General features: G+C 49.2%; 1 protein-coding gene across 1 annotated transcript in view; it reads right to left on the reverse strand.

Annotated features, from left to right (window-relative positions):
- Positions 1-1,573: 1,573 nt before the first annotated feature.
- The window catches only part of LOC147666282 (uncharacterized), a 63,249-nt gene continuing 41,283 nt past the window's right edge, over positions 1,574-23,539 (reverse strand). Inside the window, exon 2 of the mRNA XM_086949161.1 lies at positions 1,574-4,631. Within this exon, the coding sequence (XP_086805287.1) occupies positions 2,081-4,105 (2,025 nt within the window). The 5' untranslated portion in view covers positions 4,106-4,631 and the 3' untranslated portion in view covers positions 1,574-2,080. The remainder of the gene's footprint in view (positions 4,632-23,539) is intronic.

Below are 23,539 nucleotides of genomic sequence, written 5' to 3' on the forward strand. Positions count from 1 at the left end.
TCTTTTGGTGCCGAAGGGGTCGGTACCGGTACCAAGGCCTTTTTTGGGGTGACTGGAATGGGGTTTATCCCAGATTTCAGCACTGAGGGTGGTTTAGGGATAGTGATGTGCGGCATGCTTGGTCCAGAGCTGCCAGAAGGCTTTTCTTTTTTCTTCGGAGCCAGGCCTGGAGGCGGGGCTTCTGACGTTTTCTTCTTGTCTCGACTAGGGCCTGCAGGCGAAGTATTGACAAGAGCCTTCTGCTTTTCTGGTGAGGCAGAAGTAAGGGGCTTATATACTCACTCGTTGCCCTGACGTGATGTCATCGGGGTCATCCTCTTTGGAGACGATCAAGCTCCTCAGAATCCTCTGCCTCTGGAACATCGGGCCTTCTTCGAAGAGGTCGTCTGGCACCAGTGCAGCTTGTTGAGCCATGACGTGTCATCCAGCACGGCGATCACGGATGGTCTTTTTCAATCGAAAAGTACAGGCTTGGCAATCCTCATCGTGTTCTGGCGATAGGCAAAGATTGCAGACTGGTGTTCACTGGAAATTGAGCTCCACACTGGGGGCATTTTTTAAATGGAGTTTTCCATTAGCCGAAGGCCCCAATGGCGTCAATAGGCCCAACGGCACAAGTCAACAACGGGAGTCGAAACAATACCGTCGAAGATGATCTATTACGAGTCGAAAATTTTAAAAAAACAGTGATGAGCCGGAGCGCAGCAAGTCTCATCCGAACCCGATGGCGGAAAAAAACCAATCTGGAGAGGGAGTTGATAGCCATGCGCACTACTAACCAAAGGAGGAGTCCCCCATCTCGCAAAATGTCTACAATAACAAAGTGCAAGCATCCAAGCCCAAGACCAGATGGCGATCTAATGCTACAGTATACAATATACAGCTCATATGCCTCAATTTTTTTTTTCTGAGATTTTGTCTCCTGTATCTAGACCAGGGTTCTCCAATCTCTGTCCTGTAGGGCCAGATCCATACCAGATTTTTAAATAACTACATTTATCTAAATGAGGATATGCTAAAAATCTGGCATGGATCTGGCCCACCAGGATGAATTTGGAGAACCCTGATCAAGGACCTAACCATCCTTTCCACATTCAAAGAAGCAAAGCGCTGTACTGTATCCCTCGGCTATTCTAAAAAAGGATAGCAGTTGAATTATTTGATTAGCATGAAAGGGTGAGTCATGACTGGGTCGTGCTTCCTCCGGAAGCTCCCACCCTTGTTCCCAATCTTCAGTTTTTTTTTTTTTTCCCTTCCCCTTTCCGTTTTGGGGGGAGGAGGGTAGGTTCGCTTGTGAATCCAGAAACTTTTCAAGCTACAAAACGAATAGTTTCTTACCTGTCCTGTCGGTGTAGTTTTGCAGCTTGATGATCTTTCTGGATTCACTATGCTGTGCATATTCCGGGGTCTTGTGGTTGGGTCCGGATTCGTAGTCTTTTCTTTGTTTTTTTTTTTCGTCGCCCAGGTGGGCGTCGGCGTCACCCCTTCCTGGGTGTATTTCCGGTGACGTCGGCATGCTTCCTGCGGAAGCTCCCACCCTTGGGCGCCATCTTGGGATTCTTTTTTTCCGTGTTTCTTTCGTCTCCGAAGTAATGGCAATGTTCTATGTAGGTGAAACTTCTTTTAACCGCTTTGTATATAAAGTCATTTCTGTTTTTTTGGGGTTTTTTTTTTACCACCTCTTTCTCTCTCCAGCCTCATCTTTCTGGCGGAGGTGGGTGGGTTCGCTAGTGAATCCAGAAAGATCATCAAGCTGCAAAACTACACCGACAGGTAAGAAACTATTCGTTTTGCAGCGTGAATCTTTCTGGATTCACTATGCTGTGCATAGATTTTGTAGCGGTTTCTCATTTCTGTGGCGGCTGGGTGGAAGATGAGCTTTGGTTCTTGAATATGTGCTGGAGCACCTTTTGTCCAACTTGTGATTCTTTGTTCATTTGAACATCAACGCAGTAGTGCTTCGTGAATGTGTGCACTGAAGCCCATGTTGCCGCCAGGCTTATGTCTTGTATGGGTGTATTAGCCAGGAAGGCTATCGTCGCACCCTTTTTCCTAGTGGAGTGGGCACGTGGTCCCTCTGCTAGTTCTTGCCCTGCCCGCTTGTGGCAGAGTTGGTTTGCGCGATCCATCGTGCAATAGTGTTCTTTGTTACAGCCTTACCCATGAAACTGTTGGCGAATGACACGAAGAACTGCTTTGTCTTCCTGTGTCCTTTTGTTCTCTCGATATAGTGCATGACCGCCCTTCTGGCGTCTAGGGTGTGAAGGGCTCGCTCTGCGCTATTTGTTGGTGTTTGGAAAAAACTCAGTATCTGTATGGACTGGTTCATATGGAATCTGGACACCACCTTTGGCAAGAAGTGTGGGTCAGTCCTCATCACAACCCTGTCATTGTGTATTTGTATGTATGGTTCCTGCAGAGTTAGCGCTTGAAGCTCGCTCGTTTGTCGTAGGGACGTTATTGCAACCAAGAAAGCTGTCTTCATGGTCAGCATTTCTGGTGAGGCCTTGTGGAGCGGTTCAAAGGGCTCCTTCATGAGTTCCGTCAGGACTATGTTCAAGTTCCAAGCCGGTGGTGGCACCCGCTTGGGTGGTGCGTTCCTCTTCGCTCCTTCCAGGAATCTCTTCACAACCTGTGACGTGAAGAAGCTCCTGCCCATCTCACCCCTTGTATAGGCGACTATCGCTGCCAAGTGGACTCTTGAGGACGAGCTGAGTTTTTTCTCCAGTAAGTGCGTGAGGTATTTTAGCACTGTGGAGTCCTTCATTTTATTGTGAAGTCTTTCCTTCCTGCACCATATTGTGAATCTCTTCCACTTTGCCCTGTAGCACTTCCGTGTGCTGGGCCTTCGTGCCTCCCGAAGGACCCTGAGGGTGCTCTCAGGCAGTCTCAAGTGTGCGAATTCTATGTCCTCAGGAGCCACGCCACTAGGCTCAGGCTCTCTGGCTCTGGGTGTAGTACCTCTCCGTCGTGCATGGAGAGCAGGTCTTTTCTTCTGCCGAATCTGTGGGGTGCACTCTGTGCCATCTCCATGATCTGCTAGTACCATGTCTGTCTGGCCCACTGTGGTGCGACCAGTATCCGGGTCATGTTGCTCGCTCTGCACTTGCTCAGTACTCTGTGTAGCAGTGGTATCGGGGGAAAAGCGTAAGCAAATGTCCCGCACCAATCTATCCATAGGGCATTCCCAAGGGACCCTTCTTCGGGTTGTCTGGATGCGAAGCTTTGGCATTTGGCATTCTGGCGTGTTGCAAACAGGTCCACTGATGGCGTTCCCCACTTGTTGAACAACCACTTCGTCTCCTGGGCATTGAGCTCCCACTCGTGGGATGTCGATGTCTGTCTGCTCAGCCAGTCTGCCTGAATGTTCTCCTTCCCTGGTAGGTGTATGGCCAGTAGGTCTATACTGAGGGGGATGGCCCATCTCCATATCTCCTGCGCCAGTGTCAAAAGCATTGTTGACTGTTCCACCCTGCTTGTTGATGTAGAACATCGCTGTGGTGTGGTCTGTCTGCAGCAACACCCTCTGCTTGTACAGTCTTGTCTGGAAGGCTTTCAATGCAAGGAAGATTGTTTTCAATTCTAGATAATGGATGTGCTTTGACGCATCTGCTGGTGTCCACAGGCCCCTGACTTTGAGCTCTTCCATGTGAGCGCCCCATCCCATCAGGGATGCGTCTGTGGTGATGTTCACTGTTGGTGTTGGGGGTGTAAGAGGTTTTCCCTTTGCTATGTTCTCCATGGTCCACCATGTCATTTCCATCTGCACTGCGTGCGTCACAACCACTAGATCCTCCCAACTCCCTGAAGCTTGTGACCATTGTTCCTGGAGCCATTCTTGGATGGGTCTCATGTGAAGTTGTACGTTTGGTACCAGGTAGATGCATGATGCCATCATCCCCAAGATCTTGCTCGCAGTCCTCACTGTCAGAGCTTGTCCTTTCCGGTAGAGGCGAGCTTCCCTCACCAGGGCCCCTGCTCTCTTGTTGCTGGGGAACACTCTGCCCTGCAAGGTGTTGATCTGTGCCCCCAAGAAGCTCTTTACTTGTTCCGGCTCCATTGATGATTTTTTCCAATGGATGGAGAACCCCAGGTTTATCAGCATTCTCGTCACTGTATGTGGGTCTCTCTTGCATTTCTGGTACGAGTTTGCTTTCACTAGCCAGTCGTCCAGGTAAGGATATACGTGTATTCCCTTCCTTCGTAGGTGCGCTGCGACTGCCGCGAAGCACTTTGTGAAGACCCCCGCCTGATTTTAGACTTAAGGCTAGTGTTGTGAATTGGTAGTGGCTGTCTCCGACCGTGAACCTGAGCATATGTTTGTGCGTTACGTTCATTGGTATGTGCAGGTAGTCGTCGTTGAGGTCTATCGTGACCATGAAGTCCCCAATCTGCAATTGCGGTAGCACCTCCTGCAGGGAGGTCATTTAGAATTTTTGTGTTCTTGTGAATGTGTTCAGGAACCTGAGGTCCAGAATGGGTCTCATTGTCTCGTCGACCTTTGGCACGAGGAAATACGTTGAGTATATTCCCTTGTTTCTTTCTTTGCAGGGAACCCGTTCTATGGCCTCCTTTTGAAGGAGCTCTCTCGCTTCTTCCTGAAGCCGCTGTAGCTGTTAGTTTGTTAGTGGCTTTCGCTTTGGTCTCCTGCTTGTTGGTCTCCCTTCCAATTCTAACCAGTACCCGTATTGGATGATGTTAAGAATCCATTTGTCTGATGTGATCTCTCTCCATTCCTGGAGATAGAGTCTTAATCTTCCACCCACTGGTGTTACGTGGTGGTAGTTGTCCATTGTGTCCTGACCTCTTTGTACGTGCTGCCCCCTGGGATCTTTTCTGTGGGCGGGCACACGGATCTTTTTGAAGTCATTTAGAGGCGGGCTGCAGGCCCCCTCTTTTATGCTGTCCTCGTCCATTTCCTCTCCCTCAAAAGGACTGGCCTCTTGATTGGTACTGCCAGGACTGCTTCTGCTGAGTCTGTTGCGCCTGCGAGTCAGCCTGGTGCGTCTGTTGGAAAGCCTGGTGTGAAGTACCTGGCTGGTTTCCACCTCTTCCGCCGGGCCTCCGTGACTGGGTGCCCCTTTTGTTGCCTCTGAACTGCAAAGCTCCCATAGATCGTGCAGTTTCATTGTCTTTCTTTAGTTGACCGAGTTTGTCGTCAACTGTTGTCCCGAACAGCGTCTCGCCGTTGAACGGAGTGTTCAAGATGCTGTGTTGCACTTCAGGCTTAAAGCCAGAGATTCTGAGCCATGCGTGTCTTCTTTCCGTGACACCCATCATCATGAGCCTGCTGGAGGTGTCTGCACCATCCAGGGCCGTCTTGAGGCAACAATTTGCCGCATTCTTCCGGTCTTCCACCAGTTTCTCTGCCTTCTGCCTGGCCTCCTGGGGTAGGTCTTTCACCAGTTTTCCTAGCTCCTCCATGATCTGGTACATGTGCCTGTTTATGAGGGCATTGGAATTAGCCATGCGCCATTGGGTCGCGGCATTCCGTTCGATCCTTCTGCCCACTAAGTCCATCCATTTGCTCTCCTTATCAGGAGGAGGTCCAGAAGTGGTGACCACGTTAGCCCTCTTCCTTGCTGTGGCTGTGATGATGGAGTCAGCTGAGACCACGCCTCGAATGTAGGCTGGGTCCTTCGATGAATGTTTGTACTTTTTTTCGGTTCTGGGAGTGACTGCCTTGCATGTTGCGGGCTCCCTGAATGCTTCCATCCCCTGCGCCAAGACTCTGTCGAGCATAGGTAGATACTGGCTCCTTGTTTGCGTGGGGAGTAATGTCTCGAGGAGAAAGTCCGCTTTCTGCTTCTCCTCGTCGAGCTTGAGCTTGAGCTTGAAAGCTGTTGCCGCCGACCTTATCACTGAGTTGTAAGCTCCGATGTCGTCTGGCGGCGATGGCCTCGAGGGGTATGTGTCGACCGCCTCTTCTGGACTTTCGGTGTCGACATCCAGGTAATCCTCCTCCTGCGGGTCAGAGGTGGCCGACTCGGCGTCCAACCTGCTGTCCTATTCCTCCTCATAGCTGTAAGCCTCGTAGGGATTCTCGTCCTCTTCCTGGTCGTCGACCATTTCGGTGCCAGGCTCATGTTCCTCGACCTGTTCCTCTTCCTCCTCGACCATTTCCTGCATGGGTGGCTTGGTCTTGTGAGGAATCGTGAAGGCTCTCATCTTGGCGTCGAAATCCTTTTTCCGCTGCAAGATGTTTTCCATTTCGGCTTCCAGTCGCCGTTTTTTCTTTTCCATCTCGGCCGCGATGTCCGCGCCGGATTGTTCAGCCACTCTTCGGCGCCTGGCTCGGCTGCGGGAGCTTCGGCGTCGAGGCCTTGGACGTCGAACTGGGTTTTGGGTCCCTGTACGGCGTTGAAGCTTTAGGGTCTTTCTCCCTCAATGTCGATCGGTCCTTTTCGGGGACGATCTTCGGCGACTTCTGCTGCTCAGCAGCTCTCGGCGCCAGGGACTCCTTCTCAGAGGATCCGCTGGGCCTGTGGGTAGCCGCGGACGTGAGGTGTCTCTGCGTCTGCGCTTTCGGGGCCTTGCCCTTGTTTTTTCGAGACTCGGAGTCTCTCGTGCTCTTGGGGAACGAAGAGTCTCCTACCTTATCAGATGTCTTCGTGTAATCGGTCTCTACGACCGTGTAGCAGTCGTCTTCGGCGGCAGCGTTGTCCTCTTCCTCCGAGGACATCCCCAGCTCGTACAGCGATGGCGTCGGGCCTTTTCCTTTGAGGGTGGCGTGCGCTACCCTCTGGCTCTTCCTTACACGAAGGGTCTTCGGGGCGAAGACGGAGCAGGCGTTGCAGTCTTCGCTTCTGTGGTCTACCGGTAGGCAAAGGTTGCAAACCGGGTGCTGGTCTTTCTGCGCGAACTTGTGGTGGCAGTTAGGGCAGAACTTGAACGGCGTGTTGTCCATCATCTTGTGTTTAGGCCTCCCTGGCCGCGCGAACGTCGACGATCGTTGAAGTCCTTGATGAATTCTCCTTCCTTTCGCCGGGCAGTGTTCGGCGAAGTCTTTCGTAGTCTTCTTCCGTCGATATCTTCTCCAATTTCAATCTTTTCCTAGTACTTTCTCCACAAATGTCTGGAGCCCAACGGGAACGATCCAGACTCGACCGCGGAAAAAAGAATCTGAAGATGGCTCCAAGGGTGGGAGCTTCCGCAGGAAGCATGCCAACGTCACCGGAAATACACCCAGTAAGGGGTGACGCCGACGCCCACTTGGGCGACGAAAAAAAAAAAAGAAAGAAAGAAAGACTACGAATCCGGACCCAACCACAAAACCGCGGAATATGCACAGCATAGTGAATCCAGAAAGATTCACGCTGCAAAACTACTCTGACAAGCAAGAAACTATACGTATTGCAGCTTGAATCTTTTCTGAATTCACACGCTGTAAATGGATTTTGTAGCAGTTTACTACAGTAGTAGTTGGGTTGAAGAGGAGCGTTTATTTGCAAAGAAATGTTGTACGACCTTTTGTCCTTTGTGCTCCTTTGGTCATATGAATGTCCACAGTATTGGTTTGTGAACCTGTGCACTGATGACCCTGTTGCTAGCATACAAATATTTTGCAGGGGAGGATGAGCTAGGAAAGTGAACGCATCTCCCTTTTTCTTGTTGATTGTGCACTAGGATTGCTTTGTAGACTCCCACCTGCGGTTTGTGGCATAATTGGATTTGTGCAATCCATCTTGCAATTGAGTTCTTGGTTACTGCTCTTCCTAGGGAATGGTTTGCAAATGACACGAAGAGTTGCTTTGTCTTCCTATGAGCCTCTGTCCTTTCTATGTAATACATTACTGCTTTCCTTGAATCTAGAGTGTGTAATGTTCTTTTTCTCCTTGGTCTTTGGTTTCCGAAAGATACTTGGTATCTGAATACTCTGACTTATGTAAAATCATAAGATTACCTTTTGCAAGCACTGTGGGTCTGTTCTCATGACAAGGAGCCAGAAAAAAGAACTGAGGTAAATGCCTCTGGTTGAGCATGATGGGATACTGAAGGTCACAGTTCTTAAGGCACAGGATCCTTTTTCTTCCCCGACAATGGAAGCCATTCGGGCCACAATGCCCTGAATGTCATCCTTCTCTCACCACGTAACAATAGGGTTTGTGAAAGATTTTTTTCTGTTACCTTACAAGGTTTTCATGCATTTGTTGCATGTTTCCCTGGATAGTCCCCTTTTGTTACAGGAAAAATAATTTTGACCACTTTAGCCTAATTCTATATTTTGAATAATGACTAAGTGACTATTCCAAGCCTTCCTGAAGGAAGGCAAACTTCAGCACGTAAGATATATTGGAAAAAGTGCTCAGGGGTCCCAAGAGGCAGGAGGGACTATTCAACGCTTACGATTATACATGGAAATCCCCTACAAGAGAAGCTTGGTATCTAAATAGTTTGACTGATGTTAAACTCGGAAGATCACTTTTGGCAAGAACTGTGGGTCTGTTCTCCAGATAATCCTGTCCTTGTGTACCTGAAGGTACGGTGCGCTCGCAAAGGAAGTGCCTGAGTCAACGAATACAAGTCATCTGCATGGTTTTGTAGAAAGCCTTTTAATTGACTTATTTGGGATGGAATATTTCACTGCTACTTTTGTTGTCGAAAGGGCACACAGATCCCTTGGTCCACGACTTAACCCTGGCTATTCCCCCCCCTGCCCCATCATGGCACGGCTTCTGAACTTCAAGTACAGGGACACTACCTTGAGGATGGCTCGAGAATGTGGGTCGCTGAACTAGCAGGGTTCCTCCATCTCCCTGTACCCGGACTTCACCGCAATGGTGCAAGAGGCCTGTTGAAGATTAGCACCGATCAAACCCACGCTACGCAAGGCTGGACTAAAATACGGAATGCTATACCCAGCGCGACTTAAGGTGCACGTCCACGGCAGGTCAAGGATTTTCGATACACCAGTGGATGCACAAGATTTCTTCAGAAACCAGGCAAACACTGGGCCACCAAGGAAATCCCCCACACCAGAGCATTCGCCCCGGATGCCGGACTCCGGCTCCAGTACCGAAATGTTTTCTGCAAGCTGATACTTATTGTAAACCGTTAATAAGTATTGAGTATATTTACTTCACTCTTCCTTTTTTCCTCAGATAGTTAAGGTATTGGACACTGGCTGTGCTGAACTCATTTTAATTACATGTTTAAGTTTCTGGGGATAAGTCAGGGCGTTGCCTCTCCCCTAGAGCATTTGCACATCTCTTCGTATGTTCACACTTGGTAATAGTGATGTTTGCTTTAGACTCCTAATGGGATTTGGGCTTTGCCCTAAGTCGAGAATGAGGGGATGGGTGGGTGGGGGGGCAGGTGTTTTTGTTGTATGGTATAACCTGTTCCTTATATCACATCATATTTGGAACACCTTTCATGCACCAGACCATGGCACAGCTGCTACTGCATTTGCAATAAACTCTTCTTTGTCATCAGTTCCTTAATTTTTATTCCATATTTCAACCTTTTTGAACATTTTAGATCCACGTGCAAGGAAATGCAATTTCCTGAGTTTCTCATATTCAAGACCATCCGAACCTCTCATTCAAGAATACGTACGAAAGCGAAGTTCATCCAAAGCAGTTTATTTGAACCCCAATGGATTTCGGGACCCCCAGAGGCCCTTCGTCAGGGGTAACTGAAAATCACAATTAAACAAGCATTAGTATACAGTGCACCACTGTGTTTGCAAAATCTCATAATTGTCAGTTACAACCCTTTTACAACTGGGGTCCAAATGTGGCAGCCCGGATTCTGGTTGCACTGCCTAGATCTTGCTCAGTGGCACATGTGCTCCCTAAACTCCACTGATAACCTGTCGAAGAGCGCATTCAGATTAAAGCGCTGTGCATATCTTATAAGATCTTGACTCGCCAGGCTCCATTGGGGCTATCACACTTGTAGGAGCCTTATGTGCCTGGGTGTACTCTGAGATCTGCCGACTTGCACTCCGAGACTGGAGAGCTAGGGCCGGTCGTTCAGCTGTTTTGCGGCAAAACTTTGGAACTCTCTCCCGGCTACTATTAGAGCCATGCCGAACCATCTCAATCAATCACTCAATCAATCAATGGCATTTATAGAGCGCACTACTTACCCGTAGGGTCTCAAGGCGCTGGGGGGAGGGGGGTGCCGCTACTGCTCGAACAGCCAGGTCTTCAGCTTCTTCCTGAAGGAGAGGTGGTCTTGGGTCAGGCGCAGGTCGGTCGGGAGGGCGTTCCAGGTCTTGGCGGCCAGGTAGGAGAAGGTCCTTCCTCCTGAAGTCGCTCTTCGGATGCGGGGGACGGCGGCGAGGGCGTGGTTGGCTGATCGGAGGTGGCGTTTGGGAGCGTAGAAGTTGATTCGGTTGTTGAGGTAGCTCGGGCCTTGGTCGTGTAGGGCTTTGTGTGCGTGGGTGAGGAGGCGGAAGGGGATTCTTTTGTTGACGGGGAGCCAATGCAGGTCTCTCAGATGTCCGGAGATGTGGCTGGTTCGTGGGATGTCGAGGATGAGTATGGCTGAGGCATTCTGGATCCGCTGGAGTCTCTTCTGGAGCTTGGCGGTGGTGCCGGCGTAGAGGGCGTTGCCGTAGTCCAGTCGGCTAGTGATGAGGGCCTGGGTGACGGTCTTCCTGGTCTCGGTGGGGATCCACCAGAAGATCTTCCGTAGCATGCGTAGGATGTTGAAGCACGCCGAGGAGACGTTGTTGACTTGCCTGGTCATGGAGAGGGAGGAGTCCAGGATGAAGCCCAGGTTTCGTGCGTGGTCTGTCGGTTTGGGTGCGGTGACCAGGCCGGGAGGCCACCAGGAGTCGTCCCAGGCGGAGGGTGAAGAGCCCAGGATGAGGACCTCCGGCTTGTCTGAGTTCAGTTTCAGGCGGCTGGTCGTCATCCACTCGGCTACCTCTTTCATCCCTTCGTGCAGGTTGGCTCTGGCGGCGGCGGGGTCGTTGGTCAGGGAGAGGATCAGCTGGGTGTCGTCGGAGTAGGAGATTATGCTGAAGTTGTGTTGGCGTGCGATGGCCGCGAGGGGGCTCATGTAGACGTTGAAGAGGGTGGGGCTCAGCGAGGATCCTTGAGGGACGCCGCAGATGACTTCGGTGGCCTCTGACTTGTACGGTGGTAGGCGGACTCTGTGTTCTTCCGTCGAGGAAGGAGATGATCCATTCCAGAGCCTTCTCCTGGATACCGACGTTGCTGAGGCGCTGTACTAGGGTGCGGTGGGAGACGGTGTCGAATGCCGCGGAGAGGTCTAGGAGGATGAGGGCCGCTGTTTCTCCGTTGTCCATCAGGGTTCGGATGTCATCGGTGGCGGCGATGAGGGCGGTCTCGGTGCTGTGGTTGGCTCGGAAGCCAGACTGAGGGGTCGAGGGATCCATTCGTCTCGAGGAAGGCGGCCAGCTGCTTGTTGACGGTCTTCTCGATGACTTTGGCTGGGAACGGGAGGAGCGAGATGGGGCGGTAATTCTTGAGTTCAGTGGGGTCCGCTGTGGGTTTCTTGAGTAGAGCGCTGAGTTCGGCGTGCTTCCAGCTCTCAGGGAAGGTGGCGGTGTCGAAGGATGTGTTGATGATGTCTCGCAGGTGGGGTGCGATGACAGCGTCGGCCTTGTTGAAGACGTGGTGAGGGCAGGGGTCGGTCGGAGATCCGGAGTGGATGGAGTTCATCGTGCGGATGGTGTCTTCGGTGCTGATCGGAGTCCAGGCGTGGAGGGTGGTGGTGGGGGGTGGTTGTTCGGTCGTGATGTGCGTTGGTTGGTTGTTGAAGCTGTTGTGTATGTCCGCGATCTTATTGTGGAAGTATGAGGCGAGGGAGTTGCAGAGGTCTTGCGATGGGGTGATGTCGTTGTTACCTGCGCTGGGGTTGGATAGCTCTTTCACGATGTTGACGAGTTCCTTGCAGTTGTGTGCGATGTTGTCCAGCCGGTCCTTGAATGCAGTTTTCTTGGCAGCGCGGATCAGCTGGTGGTGCTCCCGGGTGGCAAGCTTGAAGGTGGTCATGTTGTCCGGTGTTGGTTCCCTTCTCCAGACTCGAGGGCTCAGCAGTTCTTCTTGGAGCTCTTGAGTTCGTCGGTGAACCATGGGGCTTTCTTGCTGCCGGGTCTGCTGGGCGGGGTCCTCAGCGGGGCGAGCTCGTCCACGCAGTTGCTGATCCACTTCGTGAGGTTTTCGGCGGCTTGGCTGGGGTTCGCTGAGCTGGCCGGAGGGTGCTGGCTCAGGGAGGTGGCGAGTTGGTCGGCTGTGATCTTGTTCCAGCTTCTGCGGGCGGCCTGTTGGTGGTGGTGGGTCGTCGTTCTTTTGAAGGTGAAGTGGACGCAGCTGTGGTCCGTCCATTGAAGCTCTGTGGCGTGGCTGAAGTCGATGTCTGTGCTGGATGAGAAGACTGCGTCGAGTGTGTGTCCGGCGAGGTGGGTGGGGGTGGACACCAGCTGCTTGAGTCCAAGATTGGCGAGGTTGTCGAGCAGGGTGCTGGTGTTGCGGTCATTGTTGTTCTCCAGGTGGAAGTTGAGGTCCCCCAGGAGGATGTAGTCGGCGGAGGGGAGGGCGTGCGGGCTGACTAAGTCGGCGATGTCCTCGCTGAATTGGCGTTTCTGGCATTTCGAAAAGTCTTAAAGACCTAGCTTTTACCTACAGCTGTTGTCTAATCATCCTGCTACACCTTTAGGCTCCCATCTTTCGGTCTCTGGTTGCGCTGGGACGCCTCGTTGCTGAGGCAGCTATGCGCGGTACAAATCCGAAATAAATAAATAAATAAATGGTGGGTATCATAACAAAATCCAAAAGATACCATGTCAAACCAATGCAAAAGTATATACATATTTCTACTGAATTAAAGAGCAAGTCAAACACATGCAACAATAGTCATATGCAATAAAGAACTTGACAATAGCCAAACTAATATACTCCTCTCATATAGGCTTACCTAATCCAAAAAGGTTTCGTAATACTGCTTGACCAACTGCTGACTCAGCCTCTGTTGCCAGATCCAGGCAATAATGTAGAGTAAATGTGTGCACACTTTTCCAGGTTGCAGCACAGCAAATCTTTTCCCATGACACCAGCGAATAGTGCCGTAGGTGAGGACATTGCCCTGGTAGAGTGAGCTTTAGGCTTGTTCAATAACGGATATCCGGCCTTGCAGTGGCAGAATTGAATAGTGGGTGCAATCCACCTTGAAATAGTAGAGTTTGTTACTGCTGATCCTGGCTTATGATCACCATAAGAAATAAATAACTGGTCTGATTTTCTCATGGACACAGTCCGAGATATGTAGAACTTCAAGCATCTTTTGACATCCAGGGTATGCAAATATTTTTTCGCAGAGGAAGACTGTTTGGGAAAGAAAGATCGCAATATCACAGGTTCGTTGAGATAGAATGAAGTAGGAACCTTAGGTATGAATGTGGGATTAGTTCTTAAAAGGATAGTGTGAGAAAGTGCCATCTTTCTTGCACTGGTATGGCCCCACTTTTTCCTGAACTGCTGATGTGCTTTGACTGAGTGTGCCCTGGGTCCCTGCCAACCAGGTACCCAGGGCCTGTGTTCCTTCCCTAAAAGCTGTGTTGAAACTAAAACCCAATTGGCATCTCTGGCCACCTGTCAGCCCCGAGTAAATAGTACCCTAGGTACCCAGGGCATGGTGACCAGAGAAGACCCCTGAGGACTGCAGCACTTATTGTTCCACCCTCTGGGGCCCTGTACCCTGACACCCACACACTGCCGTTGCAGGCTGAGTGTCTAGGTACAGAGCTAACCCAAGAGTAGACATGGCACATAACCCTGTGTGCCATGCCCACAGAACACACTGGCCCTAGCATACTTCAGTCACCCCTCTACCTGGGTGCCCTATGCCAGGTGTGGGCACAGGTGCATGAGTCCTGTGCCCCTACAGTACCCAGGGCCATTCCTGGGCACTGTAAGTGCAGTGATGACATTAAGAGTATATGGTGCTGGGAGGTTGTCATTACCAACTCCACAGCACCACAATGGCTACACTGAAGACTGAAAAGTGTTGTACCAAACTTCTCAGCACATAAACCCGCACTTATGCCAGTGTGGGATTTAATGCACAATGCACCAGAGGGCATCTTAGAGATGCCCCCTGAAAACCTGACCTACAATCCACGTCTGGGCTGAGTGGCTGCAGAGGCTGCCACACAGCAGACATGTTGGACCCCGTGGGTGGAGAGCTCCTGCTCTCCTGAGCCTGCAACATGCACATCCTGGGTGAGGTGCTAGGTCTCCTCCCCCAGGAAGGGCAGGGGGAAGCTTCAAAGGCACGCCGCCTCTGAGCTTCTCCAGACCATTTGCGGTACCCAGCAACTGTCCACCACGATTCCTGACCCATACTCTGGCGGGAAGACTGGTGGGAAAAACTACATCAGGAAGGGGGGTGCCAGCCTGTGCCAACCCCAACCCTCAGGTGGGTGAGACTAGGTGAAGCACAACCCTGGGCTCCGGCCATCTTGAAAATGGGAGCCCTGCCCAATCACAGCTAGGATCCTGCCCCCCTCCCACAGGAGAGGAGCAGGCTAGGGGGTGTACCCACCCCAGGACAGGGACCTATTGGTCCCTGCCCTTGCCCTACCTGTAACACCCCTAAATTGAGTATTTAGGGGCTCCCTGAATCTTCATTCCTCGGATCCTGATACCAAAAGAAGAAAGAAGATAAAGAAGACCTGCCGTGCAGCTGCTAACAGGACAACAACTGACTTGGCCCAAACCCTACTGGCCAGTCGATCATGGAACCTGCTCCTGCGTAAATCCCGGCAACTCCTGCGGACAGCAACCTTGGGACACTCAAAGGACCTGCCTGCCTTGACCCTCTTGAACACTAGGACTCCCATCAGCAGAGGCTCTGCTGCAACAACCCCCCTGGTGCCACCCAGGAAGCTCCAGACCAGCCCACTCTGCACCCGCCGAGCCTGGCCCGTGCCCGAGTAATCCAAGACCACGAGGACGGCCCCCCGGCTATTGGGACCCAAAGTAGAGTGCCCCAAGACCCTCCTCAACGAACCAGACTCCGAACAGTGCCCCCCCCCCCTCAACCACGACCAGCTGAGGGTAAGCTTTTCTGACACCCAAACACACCCCTGCACCCGGCGTCCTATAGCCCCCTGTGCCTCCCTTTGGGGTACCTACCTGTGCTTTAAGATCCCAACTTACCTCTAGACGTGCTGGTCGTTCCTGGAAAGTCTCCGCCCCAGAGCCTGCAGCCTTTGTCCCCTTTTGACCTTTTCCTTTGGATAACATTAAGCGCCTGACTGCTCAAAAGCACCCTGCACCAAATACTGCTGGTTGTGTCACCTTTGTCCTATCCTGCTTACCCTTTGCCCTAAGCAAGTGACCAGGAGCCCAGCTCCAACCGCCGCATGGCTTGCTAGCTGCCACCAACCAGAGGCCCCCCGTCCCCCATTGGATAACATTGGGTCTAAATACCTCTGCACCCGGCCGCCCCTGCGCCGCTGCAGGTGAACCAACTGCATCTACCTGCCCCTGGGGGACCCCTAAGTCTATGCCCAGAACCACAACTTCACCAGTCAAGTACTCACCAGGAAATCGGTAACTCACTTACCTGCCATTGAATAACATTGACTGGTTTGACTCGAAAAATCTTCTACGTGTCTACTTTTGAAAACTTTAAATATTCATATAAAATCATCAGAATTGCAAATTCCAAAATACTCAACTGTGATCAGGAGAGGAGCCAGTACTGTACCTTGTAGCCCAGTGCTGAACAGCAAAAGTAATCCCTAGCGGGTTTACTAGTAACTTGTATTTTCTCCATAGGAAGCCATTGTCTGCTTTTCTATGAGATTTCTTCTAAGGGTCTTCTTTTGAAAACTAGAAATATTCTTTAAAAATCATACGAAATACTGAAACGTAATTACTTACCTGTTTTGAGTTTAGACCTCAGAAGACCAGTACAGGATTACAAAAGTAACAAGATCGTACTTTACCTGCCACCTGAATTTTCTCCCATTGGGTAACATTGCCAGATTTTTGTTGAAAGGTTTAAGTGTGAACTTTTAAAATCGCTTTTTATTCCTGAAAAATCACCACAATACCCAATACGTTTTTGCTAAACTGTTTCCAGCTTAGACCCCAGGACTGAACCTAGGAGCCAGTCCTGGAATTACCAAAGTAATAACCCATGTTTATATAAGGGAATCCATTGAACTCAATGCTAAATTGTGTTTAGAACTGTGTTGCCTACTGCAACCCCCTGTACTTCTTGTCTGTACAAAGTGTAATGCCTTTCTGCAAAGTACTCAACCAAGACCTCTCATATTGAGAACAGTATATTTTTGATACCTGTTGGTTCTAGAAATAAAACTATATCTTTTGATATAAAAACAAATTGGCCTGGAGTTCAGTCTTTGAGTTTGTGAAACCGTTTGCTGACTGAGTGTGTACAACACATGCTTTACACTGCCCTCTGGTACTGCCTTACTGCTCCACCAAGCTACCACTTTAGAGAGTAAGGTCACACCTGGCTTTAACCTCTGTTATACCTCTGGGGTTTGTGGATTCTATACACACTATCTTATTCTTTTCCGATATATAGAGCCACTTTCTCACACAGTCATTGGTAAACTTTAATTACGGTTGTCTTATAGTGAACGCCTGTATTTCACTTACTCTTCGGTAAGAGGTGAGTTCCAATAGGAGAGCGGTCTACCATGAGAGATATTTTAAATCTGCTTTATGAATGGGTTCAAATGGATGTTTCATCAGTTGCTGTAGCACCAGATTCAGTCTCCATTCCGGAGGAGGAGACCTAATAGGTGGGAAAGTTCTGAAAAGTCCTTACAGGTACTGTTTAATGAGACGATTGGAACAAAGAAGCCGCTACTGAGGATCGTCTGTATGTAGAAAATGCAGCTAGATGCAATCTAACTGATGCAAACATGAGACCAGACTTAGATAGAACCTTATCAGGAGAACATTCTAGCAGATTTAATTTGTTGTTGCTGCACCAGCAACAAAATATCTTCCATTTTAAGGCATAAATCCTCAGCGTAGAAGGGGCTCATGCTCTATTAAGAATGTCTCTACAGACTTGAAGTAAATCTATCCCCATGAATTCCGAGAATCCAGAAACCATGCATGGAGCTGCAGTTGGGTTCGGTATTATTGGAAGACGGAATGGCTTGCACTTGGAGAGAAGGAGAAGTTCTGTGAACCAGTGCTGACGTGGCCATTTCGGTGCAATTAGATTCATGAAGCATGGTTCCATTTTGATCTTGCGCAGAAGTCTTGGGATCAGGGGAAAGGAAGGGAACGCGTAAGCGAAAATCCCCGTCCATCTCATCTTGAAAGTGGTTCCCAAGTGCCCTTCTACGGTTCCCAACTTGCACTTCCGATTGCTCCTGGAGGCAAAGAGACCAGATTCGGCTTGTCCCACCTCTGAAAGACATTCTCCAGATTCATTTGATTCAGTTCCCATTCATGGCAGGATTTCCTCGTCCTGCTTAGAGTGCCTGCTAAGGTGTTCTGGACTCCTGAAGTTGTTATACTTTGATTGCAATATCGTGCAAGAGAAGACATTCCCAGATGCTTTGAGCTTCTTGGGACAGAATGTGAGATCAGGTACCCCCTTGCTTGTTTAAATATTGAATGCAAGTGGTGTTGTCGGTTCTGATGACAACTGTAGAACCTTGAAGTCTTGGCAGAAAAGACTGTTGAGCCAGAAAAATGGCTCAAAGCTCCAGAAAGTTGATGTGTATCTTTGCCATTGCAGCAGACCATTTTCCTCCTATGAAGAGATCCTGAAGATGCGCACCCCAACCTTCTAGGGAGGCATCTGTTGTGAGGATGAAATCCAATGCTAAAGGTCGAAAGCTGAGCCTTATTGAGGCATTTTTGGAAAACCACAAAGAGTTTCTCTCAAAACTAGAGTTAGTTAGACTAGGTCGTCGAATCAACCAGAGATTTGGAGCCACCGATTGTCCAGCTCCTCTTGATTTGGTCTAATTCTCAGCCGCATATAAGGCACCAGCAGAATCGCTGACGACAATATCCCCACAAAAGACTTGATCATCCTCACTGAAGCAAACTTTCTTTTTAGGAGGTCTGATGGCAGGGAGACGAGGCGAGATGGTCTTTCTTTGGACAAGAATGCTTTGCCTTGAACAGTATCCAGCTTTGCCCCTAGAAATTGAATTGCTTGGGAAGGATAAAGGATTGACTTTTGGACATTCAGAGATAGTCCTAGAGAGAATGCAGGCATTTTGCTGCTGCGAGAGAAGCCTGACAAAAGGACGGAGCCTTTATCAGCCAATCATCCAAATACGGGAATAATTGGATGCCTTGTAGCCTGAGATGAGCTGCTACTGGAGCTAGAAATTTGGTGAAGACTCTTGGAGCTGATCGTAGGCCAAATGGGAGGACTTTAAATTGTGAAATGTGCACCTGCCATTGTAAATCTTAGGATTTTTCGATGTTTGGGATGAATTGGGATGTGGAAATACGAATCTTGAAGATCCAACGTTGTCATGAAGTCTGCATGATCCAGAAGCTGGAGGATTTCCTGGAGTGTTACCATGCAGAAGGACTTTTTCTGAAGGTATTTGTTCAGCATTCTCAAATCCTAGATTAGTCTCCATTCCCCAGATTTTTTCTTGATCAGAAAAAAGGGAGAATAAAATCCCTTTCCAGTTTGAGAGTGCGGCACCTTCTCCATCGCTCCCTTCTTTAACATGGTTCTCACCTCCTTTCTGAGCAGAGCAAGATGTGGTGGGTTTTTCTTCAGAGGTGGATGAGGGGTGAAAATCTGGAATTCTAGGGTGTGACCAAATTTGATTATATCCAAAACCCACCTGTCTGTGGTGATTTTCGAGATGCTGTGATATTCTCGGAATTTTGTATACTTGTGGCATATCTGGTGCAGGTGCCATGAGATTGTCACTGTTTCTAACAGAATCTCTGCCTTGAGGTTGAGGTCTTCTGCCCTGTTGCCTATATGCGACCGCTGGGGGATTTCTATAGGACTGTTGCTGTTGATGGTGGTAGCCATATCGACCCTGACCACCTTGTTGCTGGTATTTTTGGTATCGTCCACGAAAGGAGTATGAGCCTCTGCCTCTTGCTCCTCGGAAAGGTGTTTTTCTGTACTGTAAGGTACCCAATGCCCTAGCAGTATCCGTGTCCTTTTTGATTTTCTGCAATGCCTTATCTATGCGTTTGCCAAATAACATCGTCCAAACAAATTTTCGTTTGGACCTCCGGGCGAAAGTTAATGGATTTCAGCTAACCCTGACGTCTAAGAGCAGCTGCTTCGGCAAGCTGGCGAAACCCCAAAGAAGCCATATCCACAGATATCAATCTCAGAAGCAGCTCTTTCGCCGTCCAGAAGAATTTCTCGCTTCTGGTTTCTTATCCTCAGGCAGGTACTCTAGATAAGGTGAAATGTCTGAGCATACCGGTCGATCGTATCTGCCTAAAAGTGCTAAACAATTCATGGCCCGAACTGTAGCGCACGCCATGGTGGTAAAACGTTTGCCAATGTTGTCTAGGCGCCTACCATCTTTGTCTGGTGGAGCTGTTATTGGGACAGAGGGATTCCAAGACTTCCTCTGCACCGCCTGAGAGATGACAGAGTCTGGTCTAGGGTGTCCTGAGAGGCAGGCAGGAGCATCATCTGGCGCCTTGTATTTTTAGGAAGGATCGCAGGAATTGAAAATAGTCTTCATTATCTTTACCTCTTCTTCCCAGATGTGATCAATTATTGGAATTGAACTAATAGACTTTCTGCCTTGGTCTTTAAAATCATACAGAAAACATTCTGTCTCCTGTACTGGCATTGATAGATGGAATCTAGTGGCTGCCCTTTCCATGATAGCATGAAAAACCTCCTATGTCCTCAGGAGGGGAAGTCAATAGCTTGGGGAACTGGCGAGGCTGGTGTTGGAATGAGATACTCATCAGTTTTCGTCCACAGTTGTGGGCGAGTTTGATATTTCTCCTTCAGCCACCATGTCTCAGTCATCATCCTGAAGGAATTGTGAAGGTAGGGCTACCTGGGGCTCTAAGACAGGGGTAGCAGGGATCGCAAGCTGCACAGTTGCAGGGTCTGTTCCGGGACGGTTACTGGAGGAAAACTAGCATCATAGTCCCTCAAAATCGCTGTGAGGTCTTGCATTAAAGCAGCAGGCATCTGAACCATAGGTTCTTGGGGAAATGATTCTTGGAGGTCGTCTTAAAGACTCACAGAGTTCATAATATTCCTCCTAGTCATCATCCTCCTGATATTTTATACGGAGCTTAGAGGGGTCATGCGCTGGACCAAAGGGGTCTTCCTCATCTGACTCCTTCAAAAAGTGGCTAGGAGGGAAAGGTGAAACATGTGACATCCTGGTAAAATTGCCATGAAGATGACAATTTGGAGCTTAAAACTGGTGTGATTTGTATGATGAAATGTACATAGATGGCTAATCCGTATCCGTTGAGATTGCCATAATAGAAGACACCGAAGTTGAAATCAAGGTCGTAGACTGAAATACCATCGTCGACTAGGTTGTTGTTGTCGAGGTTGTCGTAGTCAACGGTGGGCTCGTCGCCGAGGAGTATAATCATAGTCGACGGTGGGCTCGTCTACGATAGCGTCGTCGGTGGGCTCGTCGACAAAAGGTGCATTGTCGTCGACGAGATCGGCATGGTCAATGGCGATGAAACACTAGTCGACTGCGCCGTCTGAGTGCTCGTCGACAGTGGGTTTTTCTTAGTCGACGCTGAAGATTGTTAGAAGAGTTATGTCAAACCCTGAAGCACATTGAAGAACATATGTCTGGGGACATGTGCTGGTGATTTTAACTGTTTTCTATGCCCATATAGCCATCTGGGCATTTGCGTTTTGGGCACAGATAAAGAGGGCCCCACATTTTCCCTATACTTCTCTGGGTAACTGGCTAAATAAACTAATTTTTCAATTTGACCTGGGCTTTGCAAATTATGTATCCCCCCCCCCAGTCCCATGAGACAACTTTTATTGGGAGGGGGTGTAAATCAATAATTGACTTCGTTCTCATATCAAAATCGGTACTCTCGTCATGTCTCTACTTCTGAAACTTGTGATATAGTGACGAGTGACCACCTTTCAAACAGGCTACTTTTTTCTTTTGCAGAGAGTAAAAAAAAATCACCAAAAGTAACAGAACAAATATATAAAATCAATTCTTGCAAGGACTAATGGATATGCCATAATATAATATGGAATATTGTGGAACCCACTGCCTTTTTGAAACCCGTGTAAAAAATAAATATAAGGAATTCGAAACTAGTCTAATCCGGACAGACGAAAATGTCCTAGTCACCGAGGCTTTCCTTAGAATTACTGAGAAAATACAAAAACTCCTCAAAGGGACACAGAAACCAGGCATGACTAAGGCACAGGGGTGGTTTGACAGGGATTGTAGGCTCATGCACACTTACTGAAGGTATTAAAATGTGAGCCAAGAAGCAGGGATGATGTGAGGCTGGCTAGAACTGACTATCAACGAGCAATCAAAAAGCGCAATAGTAAGTTGAAATTGGAAGCATGGCAGGCGTTACACGAAGCCTGCCAAATTAAGGACAATACGGGCTTCTGGAAGGCTGTAAGTGCTCCTTTTTTTGTAGATAGGGCAAACGATACAATTGAAGTGGCAATTACGGAAGACCGATAAGTCAACTATTTTAAAGTACCTCTATCAGGCAAATGATTTAATTGAGAGCGAGGGACGAATATGCTACTTACCAGTATGCATCTGTTCTTGGCATGTAGGGCTGCTGATATTCATATCTGTGCATAGATCGCCGCCTAGTGTTGGGTCGGGATGATCGCACATTGTTGTCCTGGAAGAGTCTTCGAAGTATCGAGATAGGTGGCTCCTCCCCTGGACTACAGTTCGCATGGGCATCGACTCCATCCTCAGATTGTTTTTAGCCATTGTGGCCAGGATGGAGTGAAAGTACGTGAATGATGACCATGCCAGAAGTATGTGTGAATGCTGCAGCCGCTACAGGCGCCAGGGAGGAGGGCGGGCGATATGAATGTCAGCAGCCCTACATGCCAAGAACAGATGCATACTGTTGAGTAGCATATTCGGTTCGAGGCATGTGGGCTGCTGAATTCATATCTGTGCATAGAATACATAGCAGTCCCTCCATTAACGGTGGCCGCCCGTGCCAGCTGCAGCAGTTTGGAAAAGTGTTTTTAGAACAGCCTTCCCTACAGCTGCCTGCTGTTTGGAGTGCACATCAACACAGTAATGTTTTGTAAATGTGTGTGTGGTAGACCATGTGGCTGCTCTACATATGTCTTCCAAAGGAATATTTCCAAGGAAAGCCATGAAGGCCCCCAACTTTCGGGTGGAGTGGGCCCACGGTGGAATGGTGAGAGTGCGCTTGCCTTTGATAGCAGATCTGAATACATTTAACGATCCACCTGGCTATACCAGCCTTGGAAATGGGTTACCTTTGTGTTGTGGCGCAAAGGCAACAAATAGTTGTTTAGTCTTCATAAAATCTTTGGTCTTATCAATGTAGTACATTAGGGCCCTTTTGACGTCAAGTGTGTGGAGCATTCTCTCCGCGACTCTGGATTTTGGAAGAACACCGGTAGTTCTATAGTCTGGTTGATATGGAACTGAGAAACTACCTTAGGAAGGAATTTAGGGTTAGTGCGAAGCACCACCCTGTTGGAATGAATCTGAAGAAATGGCTCTTGGATAGTTAGTGCCTGGAATTCACTAACTCGTAGCGACGTAATCGCTATAATGAAAGCCACTTTCCATGTCAAGAACTGAATCTCGCAGGAATGCAGTGGTTCAAAAGGGGGACCCATCAGCCTGGTGAGGACCACATTGAGGTTCCACACGGGAGCTGGTGGCGTCCGCTGAGAAATGACTCGTTTGAGTCCTTCCAGAAAGGCTTTAATGGCGGGCACCCTGAAAAGTGAGAGGTGCTGTCTGTTTGGAGATAAGCAGCCATTGCGGATAAATGTATACGAATGGAAGCATAGGCCAGATTACATTTGTACAGATGTAACAAGATGATGCACAATAAATGACAAACACCTTCCACTTCGCCGCATAGTATGCTCTGGTGGTGGGCTTCCTTGCCTCCGGGATGATGTCCATAAAGTCAGGAGGTAAGTTGAGGTAGCTAAACTCTAAGACCTCAGGAGCCAGATCGCCAGGTTGAGCTGTTGCGGATCTGGATGATGAATGTCGCCATGGCTCTGCGTCAAAAGCTGGGTGTGAGGCGCAGCCTTTGATGCGGTACCATGGACAGTTCCAGAAACGTGGTGTACCATATTTGGCGAGCACACGTCGGAGCAACCAGGATGAGAGTCAGAGTGCTGCTTCAGCTTGCGTGCCACCAGCGGTATTAGAGGTGCGGGGGGAAAAGTGTACGCAAATTTGCCTGACCAGTTCATCCATATCGCATTGCCTTGCGACTGTGGGTGTGGAAACCTGGCGGCAAAGCTTTGGCATTTTGCGTTCTCCTTTGTGGCGAACAGGTCTATCTCTGGATGACCCCACCTTTGGAAGTACGGGTGGAGTACTGATGGATGTATCTCCCAC

The sequence above is a fragment of the Lissotriton vulgaris genome, unplaced genomic scaffold, assembly GCF_964263255.1.
Source record: "Lissotriton vulgaris unplaced genomic scaffold, aLisVul1.2 SCAFFOLD_1167, whole genome shotgun sequence".
Lineage (NCBI taxonomy): Eukaryota > Metazoa > Chordata > Amphibia > Caudata > Salamandridae > Lissotriton > Lissotriton vulgaris.